The following is a 19,274-nucleotide window of genomic DNA, read 5'->3' on the forward strand; positions in this document are numbered from 1 at the left end:
AAAGGAAGGAGGAAGAAAAAATAAAGGCAGATCATAAAATCTGAGATGAAAGCTCCTCAACAGTTAGTTCAGTTGGGGTATGCAGTGAACAGAGACAGGAGGATTATCTTTAGGCCTAGCCTCTTTCTCCCTCTACACATTTTGTACATTTCCCGCGCCTCTCCCTTTGCATATATTTATAATTTGTTCATAAATTTATATACCGTCGGGGCCTCCTCCACAGCTCTTTTTTCTAGAAAAAACAGAGCGGGCGGTCCGCGTATATATAAGTAAGCACTTTGGAGGCAGCTAACCAACCAACCACCCCCTCATTAACAAAGCACCCAACCATCCAACCTTGAGAAGGTGAGAGCTCAGCTGGGAGAAGAGAAGAGAACACAGGAGAAGAGCAGGAAAGGGAGATCATCATCAGGCTCTGAAGAAACGGAGAAAAAAGTAAGCATCTCTTCCAACCAATCCTCCTGTTCATGATTCTTCCCCCTTCCTCCCTTTTCTCCTCTTCATCGCAACGGAGCTCTGCGCTTCGCTTCCGCTCTGCGCCTTCGGTCTTCCGAACGAAAGATCCTCCTCAGAAATTATTACTGCTACTTCTTTTGCTTGTTCTAAAGAAAGAGACAGAGAATTCTTTTTCTTTCCTTTTTTGGAAGCAGAATTGTCATGCTCCATCAAGGAGGTTGGAATGAACCTGCTTCTTAATCAGAAACTATCTTTGATCCCAACTAACACTGGAGGTTGTTGTAGGTAACTAACCGGTGGTTGCTGCCTGACGCCGGCGGCCATGGCCACCGTCGGGCCGCCTGGCGCCTTTCGGAGGATCACCGTGCACTACAGCAGCACCGCCGGGGACGATGCCAACCACGATGACTTCCTCGAGTATGTGATCGGTGATGTTCTTCAACACCAGGTACGCTTCATATTAGCATCTGCACTTTTCAAGAAAAATTCTGTGGTCAACTGAAACCTTTTTTTTAAGTAACAGTTCTCATTTGTTTTCTTAGGAGGGCCTGCACCAATCCTTCGGCACAGGGGCCCCTGGTGCATCCTGGAGCATGCATTGCTGCCATGGGGAGAGCAGCCGTGGCACAGCAGCAGAAACCTCAGGAACTTCAGATGAACAGATCGCAGCTGACCTCAAATACGCCAGGATGCTGCAGGAGATGGAAGATCTGGATGTGGACACGCCTCCCAACGACGACGAACAAGACGGTACGCGATGCTTTTGATTCAGTTCAGCCAAGGCACATGATGTTTGCTGATCATCATCTGATATATTGGTGTCTTGTGTGGCTTAAATTCAGATATAAGCTGTGTGCCTTCCCCATCTGACACCGATGATGACGATGACCGCGGCGACGAAGAGGAGGTGATTTATTATAGGAACCAATATTTGTAGTTGCTTGCTTGTTAAGCTAGTTATCTGCAGCTTGCATCAAACTAAAAATTCCAAGACCGGTTTGCAGACTGCTAGGCAGGATGATGATGATGACAACGACGACACCAACGACGATGTTGATCCAGACAACATGACATATGAGGTTTGTCTTCAATGAATGTCCCACAGTTTCTTTTTCTGTTACCCGTAAAGGCCCCGTTTGGAACGCGAGATTTCTTTGTCAATAAATAGCATGCCGCGGTTGGTTGTTTCGTCAGAAAATTTGTTTGCTGATTCCAGACCCTTTTTTCTGCAAAAAAATTCCAGGAAAGGCAGGAACTGGTGGAATCAGTGGGAAATGAGAGCAGAGGTTTATCTGATGAGCTCCTGTCATACTTGGTGCCATGGAAGTACAGGTCAGGATCAGGGTTCTTCTCAAGGAAGACAAACCATGATGAGTGAGTCCAGAACCTTCTCAATCAAATATGAAATCCTTACTGATGATAATTAATCACTAGTGTATTGCTGGAAATTAGTTAATCTTTTGGCAGTAAATCTCTCTTTGTCACTGATGAATCTCTCTGTTTCTTCAACCAATGGATGCAGCACTTGTACTGTGTGCCTGTCTGCTTTCAGAAACCGGGAGAACATCATAACCCTGCCCTGCAAACATAATTACCACGCAAGTTGCATTAGCAACTGGCTCAAGATCAACAGGGTGAGTGTTAAAAATTGCTTCTTTTTTCACCTTTTGCCGAAGGTTGGAAAAAAGTCATGGCTTTGTGCAAAAGTGCAGTTGCTGATATGTGCTCAACTGTTTTGTGAAACAGACCTGCCCAGTTTGCAAGTATGAAGTGTTTGGGCCCTCCTAGCATGTCATCAGCAGCCAATCGAAGCTCACAAGGCGGCGACGCGTCATCGCGGCGCTCGCTTGCTGCGCCTACTCATTCAGTACAAAAGAAAGAAAAGATAAAAAAAAAAACAGAATTTTAGTTTGATTTCACTGTCAAAAGGAAGGAAAAGGCACACAAAAAACAGATTTTTTTTAGTTTAAGTTCAAAAGCAGATATTTAGTTGGATTTCACTGTCAAAAGGAAAGAAAAGGAAAAAAATATAGATTTTTAGTTTTAGTTTACTGTCCCAAAGGGTGTCTACCCCACTGTAATTTTTGGCATGTGCAAGTGTCCTGATGGTTCAGAAACTTATATTTTTCTGTCCTTGTCATGTTTGTACCTGCTATTGTGGTGCTGTGATGCTACACCTCTCTTGGATATGATACTACTTATGATGACAGGCCACTCAAGTCACACATGATAATAACAAAGGTATCTGAATGTTTCATCAGTCTAAGATCAGCGACTGTTCCAGCAGCACAAATAAAAACCACAGCATGTCATTGTAGGTTAAGTTAATACTACAGGGTTGAACTGCTATCAAAGCCAACTCACACTCTCTAAGGTAACCGAAGGTTTCACCGATATATGATCACTAGAATGTTCCAGCGAAACAAGATATAGGAAAGAAAAAGAAAAACATGTAGTAATCTAATGGCAATTTCCAATCAATCATAACTCTTGGAGTAGTCAAACATAGGTTGGCACCAATGTGGTTTGTCACATGTTCCACGCATGAACAGCCTGCTCTCTGAGAGTTCATGGGTGATGAGATGGTCGAGATCGTCCATGCCGTGTACAGACTCCGCCATTGGAGTCAAACTTAGGTCGGCGATAACACAGTCTGTCACATGTTCCATGAAAATCCAGTCTGCTTGGGATAGTTCTTCAGGCCCTCTGCAGATGAACAGGCAAAATATTAAACATTTAAAGTTTGACTTGGCAAAATATTAACCAAAGGATAAACAGATCATCTGGACAAAGCAGGGTTGCTATGGCATAACTACAATAAAGCTACATTTTTAGAACCACAGAAATAAAAAAGACGGTGGGGATCGTGGAGAGATGGGCCCACTTGTCAGCAAGTGAGTTTGAAAGAAGGTGCTATGGTAAACATGAGGACTGCAATGAATTATGGTCTACAATTTAATCAGCTTTGGTGTTCTGCATTCTAAAGACTGAAGCTATCTGTAACTTCAGTTTCAGTGCATAGATCAGCAAATGGATGATAAACAAAATAACAACCAGAGGGGGATTGGTTGTTACACACCCCAATTGCCAATGATCAGCAATATACACAACTTAACTAGAAAATGCCAGGAATCAAAGCACACTGTGTATATGTAGTAAACAGCTAAAAGAACCATGTGCAGCCTTTGAACCAAGTGTTAATCAAACAGAAAAAAAAATATGGGTAGTTGCTCCTTTTTTTATATGAAAAACAAATGAGATGAGAGGTTTCATCAAATATCTACTACTGCATTTGCATTCTTAACTGTAGATACCGAATTGTCAGTATTGCGAAATGCCAGAATGTTTGAAAACTTAATTAGCAAAAATAAAATATCTAGTGATGTCTGCACTGAGTGTAACAAGTATCCAGACTGTCCCAAGAATATCACAATGGATCAAATCAATATAATACCAATACTCAGGAATGCTCAAGTAAACCAGAGCATGGTAAAGGAATAACAAGAAGATGCAAAACTCAGGAAGAAAGATATGATTCTAGCAAAGAAAGGGTGACACCATAAAGAAAATCTTAGTATCACAGAATTTACTGTTACATCCTTCAGAAGACTAGGTGTGGGTGATTCTATCAGACTTCAAAATCAGTGGTGCCTGCAATTTCATGTATGACCTTGCTTATGGAACTCGTTTCAACTCTTCACTAACATGAACATCTGGGCATTCGTGCAACAACAGGAGAAGGTCCTTTGTAATTGTTTGGAGCTTGCTCTCCTCTGGTCGAAGATTATTCTTAAGAGTACTCTCGTGAAACAACTGCAGAGCACCCTGTGCTGAAATTTCTTGCACGAAGTTGTGCAAATCTTCAAGTTTTCCTCTACGCTGGGCGTCGAGCAGCCACTTTTCTTTAAGACTGTCGGAAAGACTAGCAAATGCACTGCTTGAAGGACAACAAAACGAAAATATAATAAATGAGAATGACACAAGAGGAACTTTATACGAGAAAACTGTTATTCACGCAACCAGAAATGCAATTTACCTAGTAATCCCCCGAACAAGACCCCACTTGTATCCAACATCCGCAGACTGCCTATGCCCAAGGTTGAACCCCTCTTGGGCAGCATCCTTCTGCCCTTCTGTCATACCATCCCTATAGCCCATCTACAAAGAAACCAAAAGCCTTACTTTCAAACTTTTTGGACATCACACAAATTCATGATTCATGACATCACACAAACTCTGTATCAAATTGAAGTCAAAATATTCACGTACCTTATGAAACTGGTCCTGCCTGTGGGTCCATTCTCTGTGTAAGCTGGAATCATGTCCTGTAGAATCTGAAGCATCACACCAGGAGTCATCATCTGCAGCAGCAGCATCTTCACCATTGCCTGAATCAAAATTGGTGGAAAACAATTAGCTGTGATGATATGGAATGCTATTTTTTTTGTTCAAACAGAAGCTACATTGTTAGAAACTGTATCCAAGTAACATACATGGCAACAAAAGACAGACAGAAGGTTGCAAAATCTAGTGATACTGCATCAGAACAAGGCTAGGGCACTATACCACAGAAAAAGACGGTGGAGATCGTGGAGAGATGGGCCCACTCATCGGCAAAGGACTTTAAAGGGACGGAGGTGGTGTTACGGTAAACATGAGGGATTATGGCCTACAATTTAATTGGCTCTGGTGTACTCAATCTGCAGCTTCTGCGGCTATCTGTAACTTTAGTTCAACGCATAGATCAGCAAATGGATGACAAACAAAATAACCATGAGAGGGGGCACCGGTTATTTCACACCGCAATTTACCCAGGATCAGCAATGCCCGCTAGATTTATGTCATGTACTCCAATACACACAACCTAACTAGAAAATGCCAGGAATCAAATTGGATAGGAATTGAAACAGGATGCACGCGCACGCGCACTGGCCGAAGCCTAAGAACTCCTACCTGGTTCTGTTAGAAACTTGTGAGTGATATACTATACTTATCATGTCGTCGTGAAGAACAGACCTCCCCTCCCAGGAGATATTCTGCATATGCGATCAGCAGATAAAATTATCATCATTCGGCCCTCATGTGTAACATCCAGAAATCCACAAATGCTCCTGGGCCCCTGTAACACAACTAGCCCCCCGTACGCACATATCCTATCCTATACCTCTACCGTACACACTACTATGTGTAGTTGCTCTGTTATCTGTTCTAGGCTGTGGCTGTCAAACAAAAATAGCTTCCTGAAAAAGAAAATTTTGAACCCCTCCTATATACCTCTACCGTACACACTACTCGTACTCTCTACTCTCTACTGCTGCTCTACTTGGTGATAGCCTCGTCAACGTCGAGCTTCACAAAACGGCGGAAACGCCGGTAAACTGGCGATATGGGACTAAACATGTACCAGCCGCAGCACGGCATCCTCCTACCACAGTGCACGGTCGACGCCGGCGCCTCCCGTCGCTCCGCAGGTCGCGCGTGGCCACCGAGGGGATCCGGTACGGCGGCCTCCATCCCCCTCGTCGTCTCCTGTCCCCGGCGACCTCCGCTGCCGTATCCCGCTCCAGCTGCCGGCTTCACCGCAATGGATCGGCGAGTGAACCGCGGCTTGGAGGGGGCCGACTGGTGGAGCCGGATTCCGGCGGGGTGGCCGGCGCTGTGTCAGATTTGGGGGTCGGGTAAGAAGAGGACGAGGCAGCTCGCGTCTTTTTTTTTTCTTTTCTTTTTTTTTTACTTTTTGAGGCAGCTCGCATCTGTATCTCCTGGCCTGGCTACTGGGAGCCCATGTCCATGTGCGCCTATTGCGGGCCTTGCTGGACACGGCCGGGTAAATTCAGGCCCAACAAGCTGTGACCTCTCTGTATTTCTTCAATCAAAGGATAAAACAAATATTGCTCTTTTCTCATAATAACTTGGGGGCCGCTACGCGTCGGCCGGCGGGTTTTTTCAAAAGATCCGCTGCCTCGCGAGTCGCACAATTCAGTGGCTCAACGTCTCCCACTACTTTGCAACAAAGGTTTTGTTACAGAAACATTTATAACAAAGGTAAAGTTGCAGAATATTTTTTTTGCAAATAGGTTGTGTTGTGGGATTTTTTTTTGTAACAGAGTTCTTGTCGTAGATTGTTTTCCAACAGAGATTTGGTTGCAGTTTTTCTTTTTTTACAACAGAGCTGATGTTGCATAGCTTGTCTAAGTTGTAGTGGTCATTTGCCGCTATGATTTGCAACACCGCTGCTGTTGCAAGAAAAGGTAAAGGGCACATGATAGACAAGGGAAATAACGGACTGTGTGCTAGCGTGCGTGACAACGCATGGATCAAAGCGATCCAACGGCTGCGCGAGTGGCCTCCACGCAATCAGCCGGTAGACCATTAGCATTTCCCTAGTAACTTTGCTTCTTCTCGTTTTTTGCAAGAAACCCATAGTTTTGTGTGCATGTGCGTGTGTGTTTCTGCCGGTGCAGGGTAGATACGTGCTATTTTGTGAATTCGTGGCTTTTGATTTTGACATTTTCTGTTACACATGATTTTTGTGACATAGACGCGAGCTTTTCTCCTTCTTGCAAAATAAAGGAGAAACAACTGATTGTGAAATGGATAACCAACTACAGTCAAGTAATAACGGAAATCGCATCATAAGGGTTCAAACATAATATATTTTTCATGTTGACAGCGACCTATAACATCATATATAACTATAATTCATTCACAGTAAACTTCACAAACGATTATTTCACATGCTTTTTTTTCATTTGTGAAACAGACCTGTCCTTTCTGCAAATATGAAGTCTTTTGTGCATCCTCCTAGCATGCCATATCACAAATCACAAAAGAAGAAGAAAAAAAAGCAATAAAGTCTTTCATTTTCAAAGAAGAGAATGGGCAGAAGAAGAAACACATCAGCTTTTAGTTGGAAAAAAATATACTGTCCTCACTGTGATATTTGGCATGCACAAGTTGTCCTGATGCTTCACAAGCTTATAATATTATCAAGGTTTTCATGCCATGGTCATGAGTATGCCTGCTACTACTGTAGTAGTGTAGTTCTGCAATACTAGTTGCTACACCTCTCATGGATATATGATGGGTTTAAGAACAGATGGCAGGCCAAACACTGGTAAGAAGATAACACTGGCACAAATGACAACCACAGCATGTCATTCCATACTAGTTAATAACACTGGGTTGCACTGCTATCCAAACCAACTCACTCTCACATAACTGAAGGTTCACCAATCTATGATCACCAGAGACTGTTCCAGGCAGCGAAAAAGAGCTCGAAAAAAGAAGAAAAACTTTTAATAATCTACCGCGATATCACCATCAAGCACAGCTCTCAGAATAGCGAGACTCTAGCTGACAATGATGTCAGATGTTCCACGAGAAGCCGCCGTCTCCCGGCTGCTCCCCCATGAACAACCCGCTCTCCACGAGTTCATGGGAGATGAGATGTTCCAGGTCGTCCATGTCGTGCACAGACTCCGCCTTTGGGGTCGCCACCGCATTGCCGCCAGAAGCGGCCGGGTTGCTGCTCACTGACTTGAAACTGCTGCTTCGCTGGACCAGGCCAGCTCCGCTGTTGATCAGATTACTAGGCCCCGCCATACCCATCGGAGCGGCGCCCTTTGCTGTGCTGTTATTCATGTGCTGTGCCTGCTCTGCGCTAGCAGCGCTGTTGGTGACCGCGGCTCCGGATGCGAGACCACCATTTGCATTGGGAGTGCTAGGAGACTGCTGCTGAGGCTGCTGCTGCTGTTGATGTTGCTGCTGCTGCTGCTGCTGCTGCTGTTGATGGTGTTGCTGCTGCTGCTGCTGCTGCTGCTGATGGTGTTGCTGGTGCTGCTGCTGTTGATGGTGTTGCTGCTGCTGCTGCTGCTGATGCTGATGAGCAAGAGCGCGGCTATTGGTATTCTTGGCTTCTTGCAGCAGCTGATTGATCACATGCTGCTGGAATTGTGGACTAGCACCCAGGCCTTGGAAATTGTTATGCTGGTGCTGGGGCATACCTTGCTGGAATGACATGGGATGCTGGAATTGCCCAAGCTGAGACGCACGGAACGATCTAGATGCTTCCAGCTGAATGCCACTGTGCACTGCTGTAGGACCTTTGAAGATACTCGATGCCTCCTGCTGAAGCAAACTTTGATTTGGGCTCGAGCCTCTAAGCATATTCTGGTAATTATTTAGCGCGGCAGCATTCTGAGATGCCTCCTGCTGGAGCAAACCCTGATTTGCGCTTGAGCTTCTGAACATATTCTGGTAACTGTTCATTGCCGCAGCATTCTGTGATGCCTCCTGCTGCAGCAAACCCTGATTTGCACTTGAGCTTCTCAGCATATGTTGGTAATTGCTTTGTGCTGCAGGATTCTGCGGATTATTACTAATTGCTCCAACACCTGGAACCTCGTTATTCACATGGGGGCTCATTTCTGTTTTGACTGCCTTTGAGTCATGCAAATTCTGCACCGTGAGCTTTGGTCCAGCAGTTTGCTTGGGATAGTTCTTCAGGCCCTCTGCAGATGAACAGGCAAAATATTAAACATTTAAACTATCTCACGGATCAATGGGCAAAGCAGGGTCACTATCATCACAAATATTTCAGTTGTTATGATTTGCTGTTATCAGCAGCAAATATGATGAAGCCCTAAAGGTGGCATACGATGTTTAGCTCCACGCTGTTTGCATCACAACCAATTTGTACATGTTCAAGCTCACAGTCCGCATCTCTCACTAGTTCAGACATTGCATTACAACCAAATTTGCATGATATTAGCTGAGTTTTTGGCTCAGCTGGAGTTTGAACGTAGTTTCTATTCATGTAGATGTTTCATATGAAGTACTAAATCCGTACCAAAATATAAACATTTTTGTAGGCTAGCCTACAAAAATGTTTATATTTTGGTATGGAGGTAATACAATAGATCATGCATTATGGCTTAACTTTTTGGAAGAAACCAAAATGATATGCTTAGTTCTACCATATTCATGAGAATCACTAATCAAAACTGTTTTATGGAAACTAAATACAACACCTAGTAGGTACTAAAGACGATCGGTGTATGTGCATGCTCCTACCTATAGGGCCGAGCTTGTTCTTGTGGCTGAACTCAATTAGATCCTTCATGTGATTCACCACCTCTGATATCTGCCAAGAGGACATAAGCAATCAACATGCCATAATGCACATTACAGAATAAAACCATATAATGCACGCCATGTGGAAAATATCAAGACTAAAAAATATTGAACAAATAGAAAGGTAAATACTACTTAGGGAACTCCAGTTACCTGCAAACAGCGAACATATCTTTTAGAAAGACCATGTTCATTTAGGCTGTGGTGATCAATATTTTTCGCTAGTTGACGTGATGCTGATGCAAACCTATAAATTTCATACAAAAAAAGAATTTACATGTAGTGATTAGAATATCAGAAATTCAACTCTAGAGAGAATCAACTACATATTTGTGTGACTTTGGTTTTACTAACTCGTTGCAAGCCTTTTGTGCCTCATCGTTTGATAGGCCAGCAGGTCCATTTTTAGTGACAGTAGCTTGATAACTCTGGGTAGCACGCAGCATATGTGTAACCTGAAAAAACAAAAAGCAGGTGCATCAGAAATATATAGAAGGGTACTAAAGTTAAAGCACATCACACAAAGCCACAGATTAAGATTTATAATTATGTGGACTGGTTGAATGCCTGTGCTTTACCACTTCCTACAAAGAAAAAGACAGGAAGCTTTCAAATTGCAAAACCGTAAAATAATCATAGTGATTTAGAACCACAAAACAAGATGGCAGAGATGGTTTAGAGATGTCCCTACTTGTAGCAAGTAATTTTGAAAGGTGCTATGGCAAACATGAGGATTTCAATGAATTATGGCCTACTCTAAAGGTGGAGTATAATTTAATCGTCTTTGGTGTTTCCGCCAGCAGCTATCTGTAACTTAGTTGAGTAGACAGTTATAAGCAAATGGGTGATAAACATAGTAACCATGGGAGGGATCTGGTCTTTTCACACCCCAATCACCCAGGAGCAGCAATACCCATTGGATTTACGTCATGAACACAAAACTACAAGATGCCAGGCATCAAATCACACTGTGTAGGCGACAGCTCAACCATATGCTGCCTTTGAACCAAAGGTTAATCAAATAGGAGATGGAACAGGAATCCCATACTGGTCTAAGAGCTTTACCTGCTCTGTTAGAAACTTGCGAGTGACATACTCGTCATGTTTCCGTGAACAAAACTCCCAGGACATAATCTGCACATCCAATTCAGCACATAAGAATGATTCACATTTCGAGATATCCACAAATCCACAAATGTTCAAGAAAGGACACCCAAAAGGTACTCTGGTATGGGCTAGCTACTACAACTAGGAACATACCTTTAGTTCTGGAGTGAATATTATTCTCAGTTGTCCCTCGTGTGTGACATGTTGGTGGTCGTAGATGCTCTTCTGAACAACTTTAGTATGCTCCAGGAGCAGCAGTCCGTTGGGCAACCGGAACTCGTTCGGCATGTCAAGGAATAGATATTCATCCTTAACACCATGGTCAAATCTAATTTGACAGAGTCTAGGAAGTATTTCAGAGGTAGCCTCTGTATGGTAGATAAGAGAAAGGGGGGAAACTGGGTGAGCTCAAAAATAATACATATTGATATTACATTGAGAGGAAAACTTAAAATCTTATTTATGAGAATTGCACAATGAAGAGGCAAAACAGAAAGAGTCCCAAAAACAGACAGTCAAGGTGTTCATCTAAAAAACAGGAGGGGCAAAGCGCATGATAACAGAAAGAAGGCTTTGCTGTGGAAGAAATAAAATGCCAACACTATGAGGCTATTCTTCATTCATGACAGTAACACAATATTATGATAAGGTATTCAGTACTGCTCCAGAGAGTTAACAAATTCACAAGATACTTTTATTTGCACTCTTGATGCTTAATGGCTTCCTTAGAATTCTGTAAAGCTACATTTATTTGCACTCTTGATGCTTAATGCTTCCTTAGAAAGTACTCCCTCCGTTCCAAATTACTCGTCGTGGTTTTAGTTCAAATTTGAACTAAAATCACGACGAGTAATTTGGAACGGAGGGAGTAATACTGTTGATTGTCTTCTGTAAAGCACAAGACATGTACAGAAATATTGAGCTTGGCAAATAGAGGAAGAACAGAATAAGCACAAACAAATCAGCATTCATACTCGGTGAGCAATCTTGAAGGGAAATGTGCAAACAACAAAGGATATAACATTTTACCATATCCTTTCCCCGAATGTGTATTACAAATATCACAACGCCATGTACCCTGTAACAAGTAAAGAATAGGAGTGTGAAATTTCATAGATCTTATACAACATCAAAAGAATAAGTACCCTGGATATCGACAATGCATGCAGAGCAGACAAAGAATCAGCTCTATCAGCTGTCAGTGGGTTTATTGCACAAAATAGATATATACAATTAAAATAGCCATTGCAGGACGGTTTTAAAACTTCCAATTAAAATAACTAGTGCAGGCTAAAATAACAAATATTTCCTCAACAGGCTACACATACAAATTGTGTTTCTCACTGCCATCAAAGGTAATTGATAATAAACAGTGTTGAATAATCCTAGCAGAACTGCCATAATTCAACATAATTTCAGATATGAAATTTTTACTAACCGGGGATGTCTGTGGAATAGCAGCTGAGGTATTTCCTGGTTTTTCATATGATGACACACACCATCTCTCTCTTGATCGTGGTGCAAAATATTCATCAATGAGCTTCCTCCAGTATGTTATGGGATTATTCTACAAGACAATTTTGAGTAAATTGTACTTCCATTGCTGTGCACTTTGTAATAAATGTATAAAAATGCAGAAACTCACATCTGGCCGGTAACGCTTGTGATACAAATACTGCATTAACCTTCGAGAACAAAGCCCACTCTCGACAGGAGTCCTAACAGGTCCAGCTAGCTGAATTCCAGGCTGTGCTAGCGGCGGCCTCAACTGTGGCTGCCGAGGTATGCCAACTTGAGAATGTTGATGCTGAGGAAATTGTTGCGATAATTGATGCTGCTGTTGTTGCTGAATTTGTGCCAGTTTGTGCTGCCGGATCAAGGCTTGAAGCTGTGGGTTGTGTTGGCCCTGGAAATGAAGAGAACTCTGACCTTGGAGCAGCTGTTGAATCAACTGTTGTTGCAAGATATCATCTTGCCGAATATCAACTCTTGGCTTCTTTTGAGCATGAAATGCAGCGGCAGCATCAATCACAGGTTGTGATGTTACACTAGATGCTCTCCGCTTCTGCATCTGCTCTTGGGGTGGACTTTGCTGCATGATGGAGCCATCAATGACTGAAGAGCCAGAAATGTTGTTGGACGAAAACGACATCGGAGAGGCAGGAAGGCGCATGAATGAATCAGCATTCATGCTCGTACTTTGCTGAAACTGGGCGCCTCCAGAAAGTGATGAGTTGCCATCGGTCACCAAAGAGCTAACACCAATGCTTGGCCCAGAGGAATTTGTAGTACTAACTGGAAGGCTACCATTCATGTCCCTGGGAACAAGTCCAAGGTTGGAGCGTGGGGCCCCGGACATGGAGGTCAGCAGGGTTGAGACTGAACCATCACCTTGAAGAATCTTGCTTAATGGGCTAGAACGTCCCTGGAAACTAGCAAGGATCTTCGGATACTTTCGCTGGAAACTGCAAAGTGTAATTATCAGTAATTTTGAAGTAATGCAAGCAAATCAAGAAAACAGTCACCACAAAATTTCTCAGCCAACGAGCTTATGAACCAACAGCCAGGATGCATAATTCAAAGTTACTAACTTCTAAGTCTCAAAATTAGGAGGACCCGTTTCAGGACATCAATGATAAAAATAGCCATCATCAAAAGGCAAGTGTTAATCCAATCTAAGAGATGAAATACATCGACTTAACTTCCAAAAAGAATACAGGTTATATCGCCAACGTAAAAGAAGCCAGAAAGAACACAAATAGAGAGGAAACAGGGCAAGAGAAGTTGACTGAGACAGGATATTTCATTTGAATTACTAACTAGCACATAATACAATCAATGCAAATTGCAACTACACGCTCGCATGATCAAGTTCCTAACAGCAAAGAGAGTTGCTTTCTATTCACCCTGACAAAAGGAAAGCACAAGACAAAGGGAGCTGGTAGTGAGAAAAGTTGAGCGATGTACAGTCTCACGCGAGCTTGCAAGATATCACAAACCAAACAGTAAAAAAGAGAAGGTAAGAGAAAATCACAGGAACACAAACACACCTAGTTCAATTAGAAGAAAATACAATCTTGCATGATCACCTGCCACTTTGTTTGGATATTTAACTACAGACTATGAAGGACTGTGACTAAAACAAGAAACCCTGATGATAAACAAAAACTGCTTCAAAACCTAACTAAAAGAGGACACAGCAGATAGACTGCCTAACCTCAGAAACTGGAAGAGAAGGTCAATGTATGTAATGAATAAAAAGATTTAACTCGCCAAGGAAAAGAATAAAAATACAGAAAGGAGACAAATTGTATCCTTCAATGCAGAAACAAGCTGTCATTTTTTAAGGTGGTCATCGGTTACAGTGAAATATTCCACAATAACACAATTTGGATACGAGTGTTAACTTCTGCCGCAGCTTTCTTAGAGGTGATTGATTTATTTTCCCCTGTTGGTTCCCATAAATTGGTTAATTTCTTTCTCGAAATCGCCACACCCCGCGCCAGGTGGGGCCCAGATGTCGGTAACTCCAAGGGAGGAAGCTACATGAGCTCGCGCGACACGGACCGAACAAGAGAGAACCCGTGGGCCCACGTGTCAGTGGCGTGGCTCCCTCTAATGTAACGTAAAAGAAAATCACAGGTACACAAACCCACCTAATTCAGTTAGAAGATACCCTAAAAAAAATTCAGTTAGAAGAAAAAATACAACCTTGCATCATCAACTGCCACTTGGTTTGGAATATTTAATTACAGACTATGGAGGACTGCAACTAAAACAAGAAACCCTGATGATAAACAAAAACTGCTTCAAAACCTAACAAAAACAGGGCACAGCAGATAGACCGCCTAACCTAAGAAGCTGGAGAGGAGGTCAAAGTAATGGGAATAAGAAGATCTACCTCACCAAGAAAAAGACAAAAAAAATACAAAAAGGAGATGAATTATATTTTAAGGTGGTCATCAGTCACAGGGGAATTCAAAGATTCATTGAAGGGGGGTGAGCAAATTTCTGCAACAACACAAATTGGATACTGCGCGTTAACTTGTGCCGCGGCTTTCTTAGAGGTGATTGATTATTTCGCCCTGATGGTTCCCCAAAATCGGTTCCACGCCGCATTGTGCCATGACAGAGCTCGCCCCTAACTAACTCCACACCAGCTCGTAGTACAAAAGCTGCAGGCAAACCGATGCTACTGCCGACCTACACAGGTAGAGAAAGAGAAGGCAAAACTTTGAGAGCTCCCCAACAACTCAAGCAACATCAGAGGCAGTATTCCTCTCAAGATCCAGAGAATTTGTGGGTTCGGAGAAATTCGACGCTCTTTCCAGCTCTCGCTTTTGGTGGGCTCTACACCTTTCCTAGCGCAAGAAGAGGATTTTTTTTCCGCCCCAAATTCCCGGCGCCGCCGCATTGGGCCGTCTCCACGGCGGAGAATCCCCCCTGTTCGCCCCCGCCGCATCAAGAACGCGCGCGGGCGCGAATCCCCTCGAAGCAGCCGTGCGGATTGAGGCCGGGCCATGAGTCGAACCAATCTACTAGTACTACCAGCAGCGCAGATATCACCAACCGAGTGCGGTGCGGAGAAATCCTCACCTCGGGAGCGAGCTCGCCGGCGGTGCGGTCGTGGCCGGTCGCTGTTCTTCCTCCTCCTCCTCCCTCCTCGTTGGCCTCGTGCTCCGGATATTATTCTTTCTGGCGTTTGCTTTTTATTCTACTGTGGGTTCTTATTTCTTCTCCTCCGCTTCTGGTGGCTGCGTGCGGGCGGCGGCGTCGCCGGCGGGCGGGCGAGGGCGGCCGGGTTAAATAGATTCGCGGGGGGTGCGACCGGGGCCGGGGCCGTGGTGACCGCCATTGACGGGTCGCGCGGGGCCCACCCGCGCCATCCCAGCCCTCCGATCCGGATCCAACGGTGGCCACTCCCACGTGGCCGCCCGCGATTGGCCGGGTGGTGGGGACGCGCGACCGGGAGCGGGGAGGTCGGCCCGCGCTGCGCGCACGCGGGCCGGCGCACACCGCGCGGCACGCGGGCCAGGTGGGGCCGCTCCGTCAGCGGCGCGGACGGTGGGTGGGTGCGACGGGACCGTGTGCTCCGAGCGGAAAGCCACGAGCGCGAGCGCGGGTCGCGCGCCGTGGGCCCAGAAAGAACCCGCAGGCCCACGCGTCAGCGGCGTGGGTCGCTTTACGGCTGGCCGCGAGCTGGTGCGCGAAATAAACGGGGGGTTTCTTTTCAGCTGGGAGGAGGGCTACGTGCACGCCGCCTCAGCCAACTGACCTGCGGGCCGGGAAGCTTCCCGGCCCCGCGTGTCAGCGCGGGTGAAAGGAGGCGGGTGCGTGTAGCTTTCCGCCCTTTTTCCTTCTCGGGCCGACTGCTGCACATCATTTGCCCAGGGGCGAATTCGCTACGCGCACGCGGGGTCGGGTCGCTTGCTTTCTGGGGCGGTTGCTTTGCGAGGGGGGAGAAGGAGGGTGGGGCCGGCTGGGGGGGTGGGGAAGGCTGTTTGAGTTTGACTAGTATCGTACGATTATTATTATTATTTTGTGCTTAATAAGGTGATAATTATGGTGTGCTAGGCTAGGCTGGGCCGACCATCGTAGGGTTCGCTTTGGCTGATTATTGTGGCTCACATGTTTGTGGAGGGAGGCGACGTGATCATAGGACTGGTAGGCGTTTTGGTACCAACAACAACAACGAGAAACAAAACAAAACAAAACATATACACAATGGCAGGGTCTTATCAAACAAAAACTATGCATTAGCTTTTCTCAAAAAAAAATGTCTTGGTTGATTGATGGGCATTGCACATGTTTATCTGTTGCGCGGAACCGAAATGTTTCACCGATAACTTCACGGAAAGGCCTACGAATTTGTGCATGGTTAGTCAAGAAACTCATGGGCTCGGAGAGCGGGTTGTAATGCTTTTGTCATCGTGGTCGAATGCTTTTGTCGCCAACATATGAGCCTCCGAGGTCATTTTGGTCAAGGCCGGTACATTCCCATTCACTTCATTGCTTGTCATCGTCGCTTTAGTCATCTTCGAAACGCTAGCACATCATCCTAACCCTAGCACTGGCCGTCATGGATCTTGCATTGATCTCATGATGGAGCGGTTGAGACCGATCGGGATGACTCATTGATTTGGCTTGATTGGCCAAACATTACTGAGCGGGGATCCTAACCCTAACCCTAGCCCTAGCCGTCACGTTCTTGCATCTGTGTCCTGACCGAGCGGGGATCAAGACGACTTGTTGATTTGGCTTTGGTGGCCAAGCATTACATATTCTTTTTCCTTTCCTTTTATAATCCACCCCATCACTAGTTGTTGTGTATTTTACGAATGTAGTGCCCATGGAATACATCGCCAGCCTGATGGGTGTGCCTTTCTTGTCAGTTTGGGGACCGTTTCTTGGAAAATACCACATTGTGCCAACAAGTTCGTTAAATATAGGGTATTTCATGAAAAAAAAAATCTCAAATTATGTACTTCCCTTGGTTAAATGGTGTACTGGGGTGGTCGTTATAAGAATATCCCATGACGATGGGGGTTGGTACTCATTCGATGGGGGTTGGTACTCATTCTTGCTCTAGGCTAAGCAACTCCATTCGTGGATGGTTCGGCGGCCTTCGGTATGTGGACAACTCGCTTTTTTCTGGAGCATACGTGGTGTATTAAACACTACCCCCGTCCTAAAATATTTTGGGATGGAGCTAGTATTTGTCGGTTGTGTCTCCATCTGAAGATTGTTTTGTTTTCATATTCTTATGGTGCTTTATCCGTGGTGGAGGGATACTTTGACATTTTGCTAGTTTCAAAACATTGTTTCAGTTTTTTTTTGCAGGAAACATTGTCTGAGTTAGGAAAATAATATCTTGGTTCATCGGCGGGCATTGAACATGTTTATCTGCTGCGAGGAACACAAATTTCTCACTGAAAACTTCATAAAAAATGCCTAGGAATTGGTGCGTGGTTAGTCTGAAACGTATCTTCCTTGAGATAATGTTCTAGCTGCCCTCGCAGCGGCTTACTCGTGGGCCATATCTAAAAGAGACGACAAAACATTCGACCGCGACACTCGCTCGAACTCAACATGAAAATGAATGTTTTGTCGTCAACGCATTCATCTTCGAGGTTGTCTTACCTCGATCGATACATCCACTTCACTTCATTGTATGTCGTCGTTGCTTCAATCGCTTTTGAAATGCTACCACAACATCCTAACCCTAACCCTAGCCGTCATGGGTCTTGAATTTGTCTATTGACGGAGCAGGATCGAAATGACTCATTGATTTTGCTTGAGTGGCCAAGCATTACATACTTGCTTTTCCTTTTTATAATCCACCTCTCGTTGTGTATTTTACGAATGTGATCCATGTGGAATTCATCGCCAGTTTGACGGGTTGGCCTTTCTAGTCAGTTTGGAAGCTGTTTCCTGAAAAGGAGCACCCCACAGTGTCTAACAAGTTCGCTAAATATAAGGTATGCTGATCTGAATATTTCTCAAATTGTGTACTGCCCGTGATTAAATGGCATAGTGAGGCAGTCGGGAAAAAGAATATCCCATGATGACCAAGGTTGGTAGTCATTCTTGCTCTAGCGTGAGCAACTCCATTTGTCGACGGTTCGGCAGCCTTTGATATGTGGATGACTCGCTCTTCGGGAGCAGATGAGGTGTATTACATATTGTCGGTTGTGTTTCCAACTGAAGATTGTGTTCTTTTTTTTTGCATAAGTTCTGGTGTTTTCCCCGTGGTGGCTACTTCGACATTTTGCTAGTTTCTTTGTTTATTTTCCGTTGTTTATTTGTTGTTCATGTTGCTTGCAAGTTGTATTTCGGTACCTTGTACCCGCCTTCGAGAGTTTTCTTAAATTAAAATTTGGCATTGTCGTATCATTTTCTTTTTTTGTGTGTGCGAATCGGCACTGTCTTTTCTTGTAAGGAAAAAAATTCTTTAAGAGTGCAAGTGAAATTCACTCGAACAAAAAAGAAGAGATGAAGGTTGGAAAATTAGAAAGAACACGGTGGGAATTCGGTTCGGGTGTACAAGTAAGGACTTCCGAGCGAGGAGGAGCGGCGGTATTTTCTTGAACATCTCCATGTATTTTCGGAATCAATACGACTACACGCTGTCCGTTGATCCACATGCTCATTTTCACTTCCAACGCCAGAATTGCTGCTACGAGTATTTGCGATCGGTCAAAGAACTGTGAAACTTGCACCCGGTATTAGCGATTGGTAACCCCTGGAGATTAGCCAGTTACGTGTACAGTTGGGCATGCGAATTAGGATGGCAGCACATCCATCCATCCATCCTTCGCGAGGACGGCACACGTGAGCGCGTGACGAGGAGGTCAATTAGTCGCCACTCCATCGCTCTCGTCCTGCACATGCGCTTGCATGAGATTCGTCTCCATCGCGTACGGCGTACCTCTACCGCCCATTTTACACGCATCACCCCACCAAAAGGGTTTTCCACGTAGAAAACAAATCATTATCCTGGGTTTGTTGTGTGTGTTTCTAAAACCTCTAATTAAAACCAAATAAACATATATGGTTGCCACCGTACTACATATACT

At 44.5% G+C, this 19,274-nt stretch overlaps 3 protein-coding genes across 8 annotated transcripts; 1 reads left to right on the plus strand and 2 right to left on the minus strand.

The window, feature by feature from the left end:
* The first annotated feature begins 286 nt into the window (after positions 1-286).
* On the plus strand, positions 287-2,591 carry LOC125530640 (uncharacterized). Its single transcript, XM_048695027.2, has 8 exons — positions 287-435; positions 742-904; positions 999-1,206; positions 1,299-1,363; positions 1,461-1,535; positions 1,700-1,830; positions 1,979-2,090; positions 2,203-2,591. The coding sequence occupies exons 2-8, from the start codon at positions 779-781 to the stop codon at positions 2,242-2,244; spliced, it is 759 nt and encodes a 252-aa protein (XP_048550984.1). The 5' UTR covers positions 287-435; positions 742-778; the 3' UTR covers positions 2,245-2,591.
* A 97-nt stretch (positions 2,592-2,688) lies between these two features.
* LOC125519752 (uncharacterized) lies at positions 2,689-6,342 on the minus strand. Of its 6 annotated transcripts, none has more exons than XR_015610145.1 (5): positions 5,886-6,337; positions 4,726-4,844; positions 4,493-4,614; positions 4,053-4,390; positions 2,689-3,162 (listed from the first exon to the last, which is right to left on the minus strand). XR_015610145.1 is itself a non-coding variant. In XM_087533843.1 (5 exons), the coding sequence occupies exons 1-5, from the start codon at positions 5,968-5,970 to the stop codon at positions 3,154-3,156; spliced, it is 564 nt and encodes a 187-aa protein (XP_087389969.1). In that variant the 5' UTR covers positions 5,971-6,342; the 3' UTR covers positions 2,689-3,153. The 6 variants fall into 6 exon arrangements, 3 of the variants coding, with proteins under 3 accessions (XP_087389969.1, XP_048540458.2, XP_048540460.2); XR_015610144.1 differs by having other exon boundaries at positions 4,047-4,390; XR_015610146.1 differs by having other exon boundaries at positions 4,047-4,390; positions 5,023-6,336.
* A 1,253-nt stretch (positions 6,343-7,595) lies between these two features.
* LOC125521573 (putative transcriptional regulator SLK3) lies at positions 7,596-15,503 on the minus strand. Its single transcript, XM_048686637.2, has 10 exons — positions 15,295-15,503; positions 12,344-13,163; positions 12,137-12,265; positions 11,728-11,776; positions 10,852-11,066; positions 10,657-10,725; positions 9,946-10,046; positions 9,745-9,838; positions 9,532-9,601; positions 7,596-8,969 (listed from the first exon to the last, which is right to left on the minus strand). Exons 2-10 carry the CDS (start codon positions 13,055-13,057, stop codon positions 7,825-7,827), a joined length of 2,586 nt encoding a protein of 861 aa, XP_048542594.2. The 5' UTR covers positions 13,058-13,163; positions 15,295-15,503; the 3' UTR covers positions 7,596-7,824.
* Between the last annotated feature and the right edge of the window lie 3,771 nt (positions 15,504-19,274).

This window comes from Triticum urartu, chromosome 7A (assembly GCF_056163025.1).
Source record: "Triticum urartu cultivar PI428250 chromosome 7A, HENAU_Tu73, whole genome shotgun sequence".
Lineage (NCBI taxonomy): Eukaryota > Viridiplantae > Streptophyta > Magnoliopsida > Poales > Poaceae > Triticum > Triticum urartu.

Excerpts from the sequence above, each read along its gene's own strand:
- LOC125530640 (XM_048695027.2), top strand. The coding sequence starts at position 779 with ATGGCCACCGTCGGGCCGCCTGGCGCCTTTCGGAGGATCACCGTGCAC. Across the intron at positions 1,207-1,298 it reads CAACGACGACGAACAAGACG|ATATAAGCTGTGTGCCTTCC; the intron begins GTACGCGATGCT and ends GCTTAAATTCAG. Across the intron at positions 1,831-1,978 it reads AGGAAGACAAACCATGATGA|CACTTGTACTGTGTGCCTGT; the intron begins GTGAGTCCAGAA and ends CAATGGATGCAG.
- LOC125519752 (XM_048684501.2), bottom strand. The coding sequence starts at position 5,970 with ATGGAGGCCGCCGTACCGGATCCCCTCGGTGGCCACGCGCGACCTGCG. Across the intron at positions 4,845-5,885 it reads GGCGTCGACCGTGCACTGTG|GCAATGGTGAAGATGCTGCT; the intron begins GTAGGAGGATGC and ends ATTTTGATTCAG. Across the intron at positions 4,391-4,492 it reads CTTGTTCGGGGGATTACTAG|TGCATTTGCTAGTCTTTCCG; the intron begins GTAAATTGCATT and ends TCCTTCAAGCAG.
- LOC125521573 (XM_048686637.2), bottom strand. The coding sequence starts at position 13,057 with ATGTCCGGGGCCCCACGCTCCAACCTTGGACTTGTTCCCAGGGACATG. Across the intron at positions 11,777-12,136 it reads CTATTCCACAGACATCCCCG|GGTACATGGCGTTGTGATAT; the intron begins GTTAGTAAAAAT and ends TACTTGTTACAG. Across the intron at positions 8,970-9,531 it reads GAACAAGCTCGGCCCTATAG|AGGGCCTGAAGAACTATCCC; the intron begins GTAGGAGCATGC and ends GTTCATCTGCAG.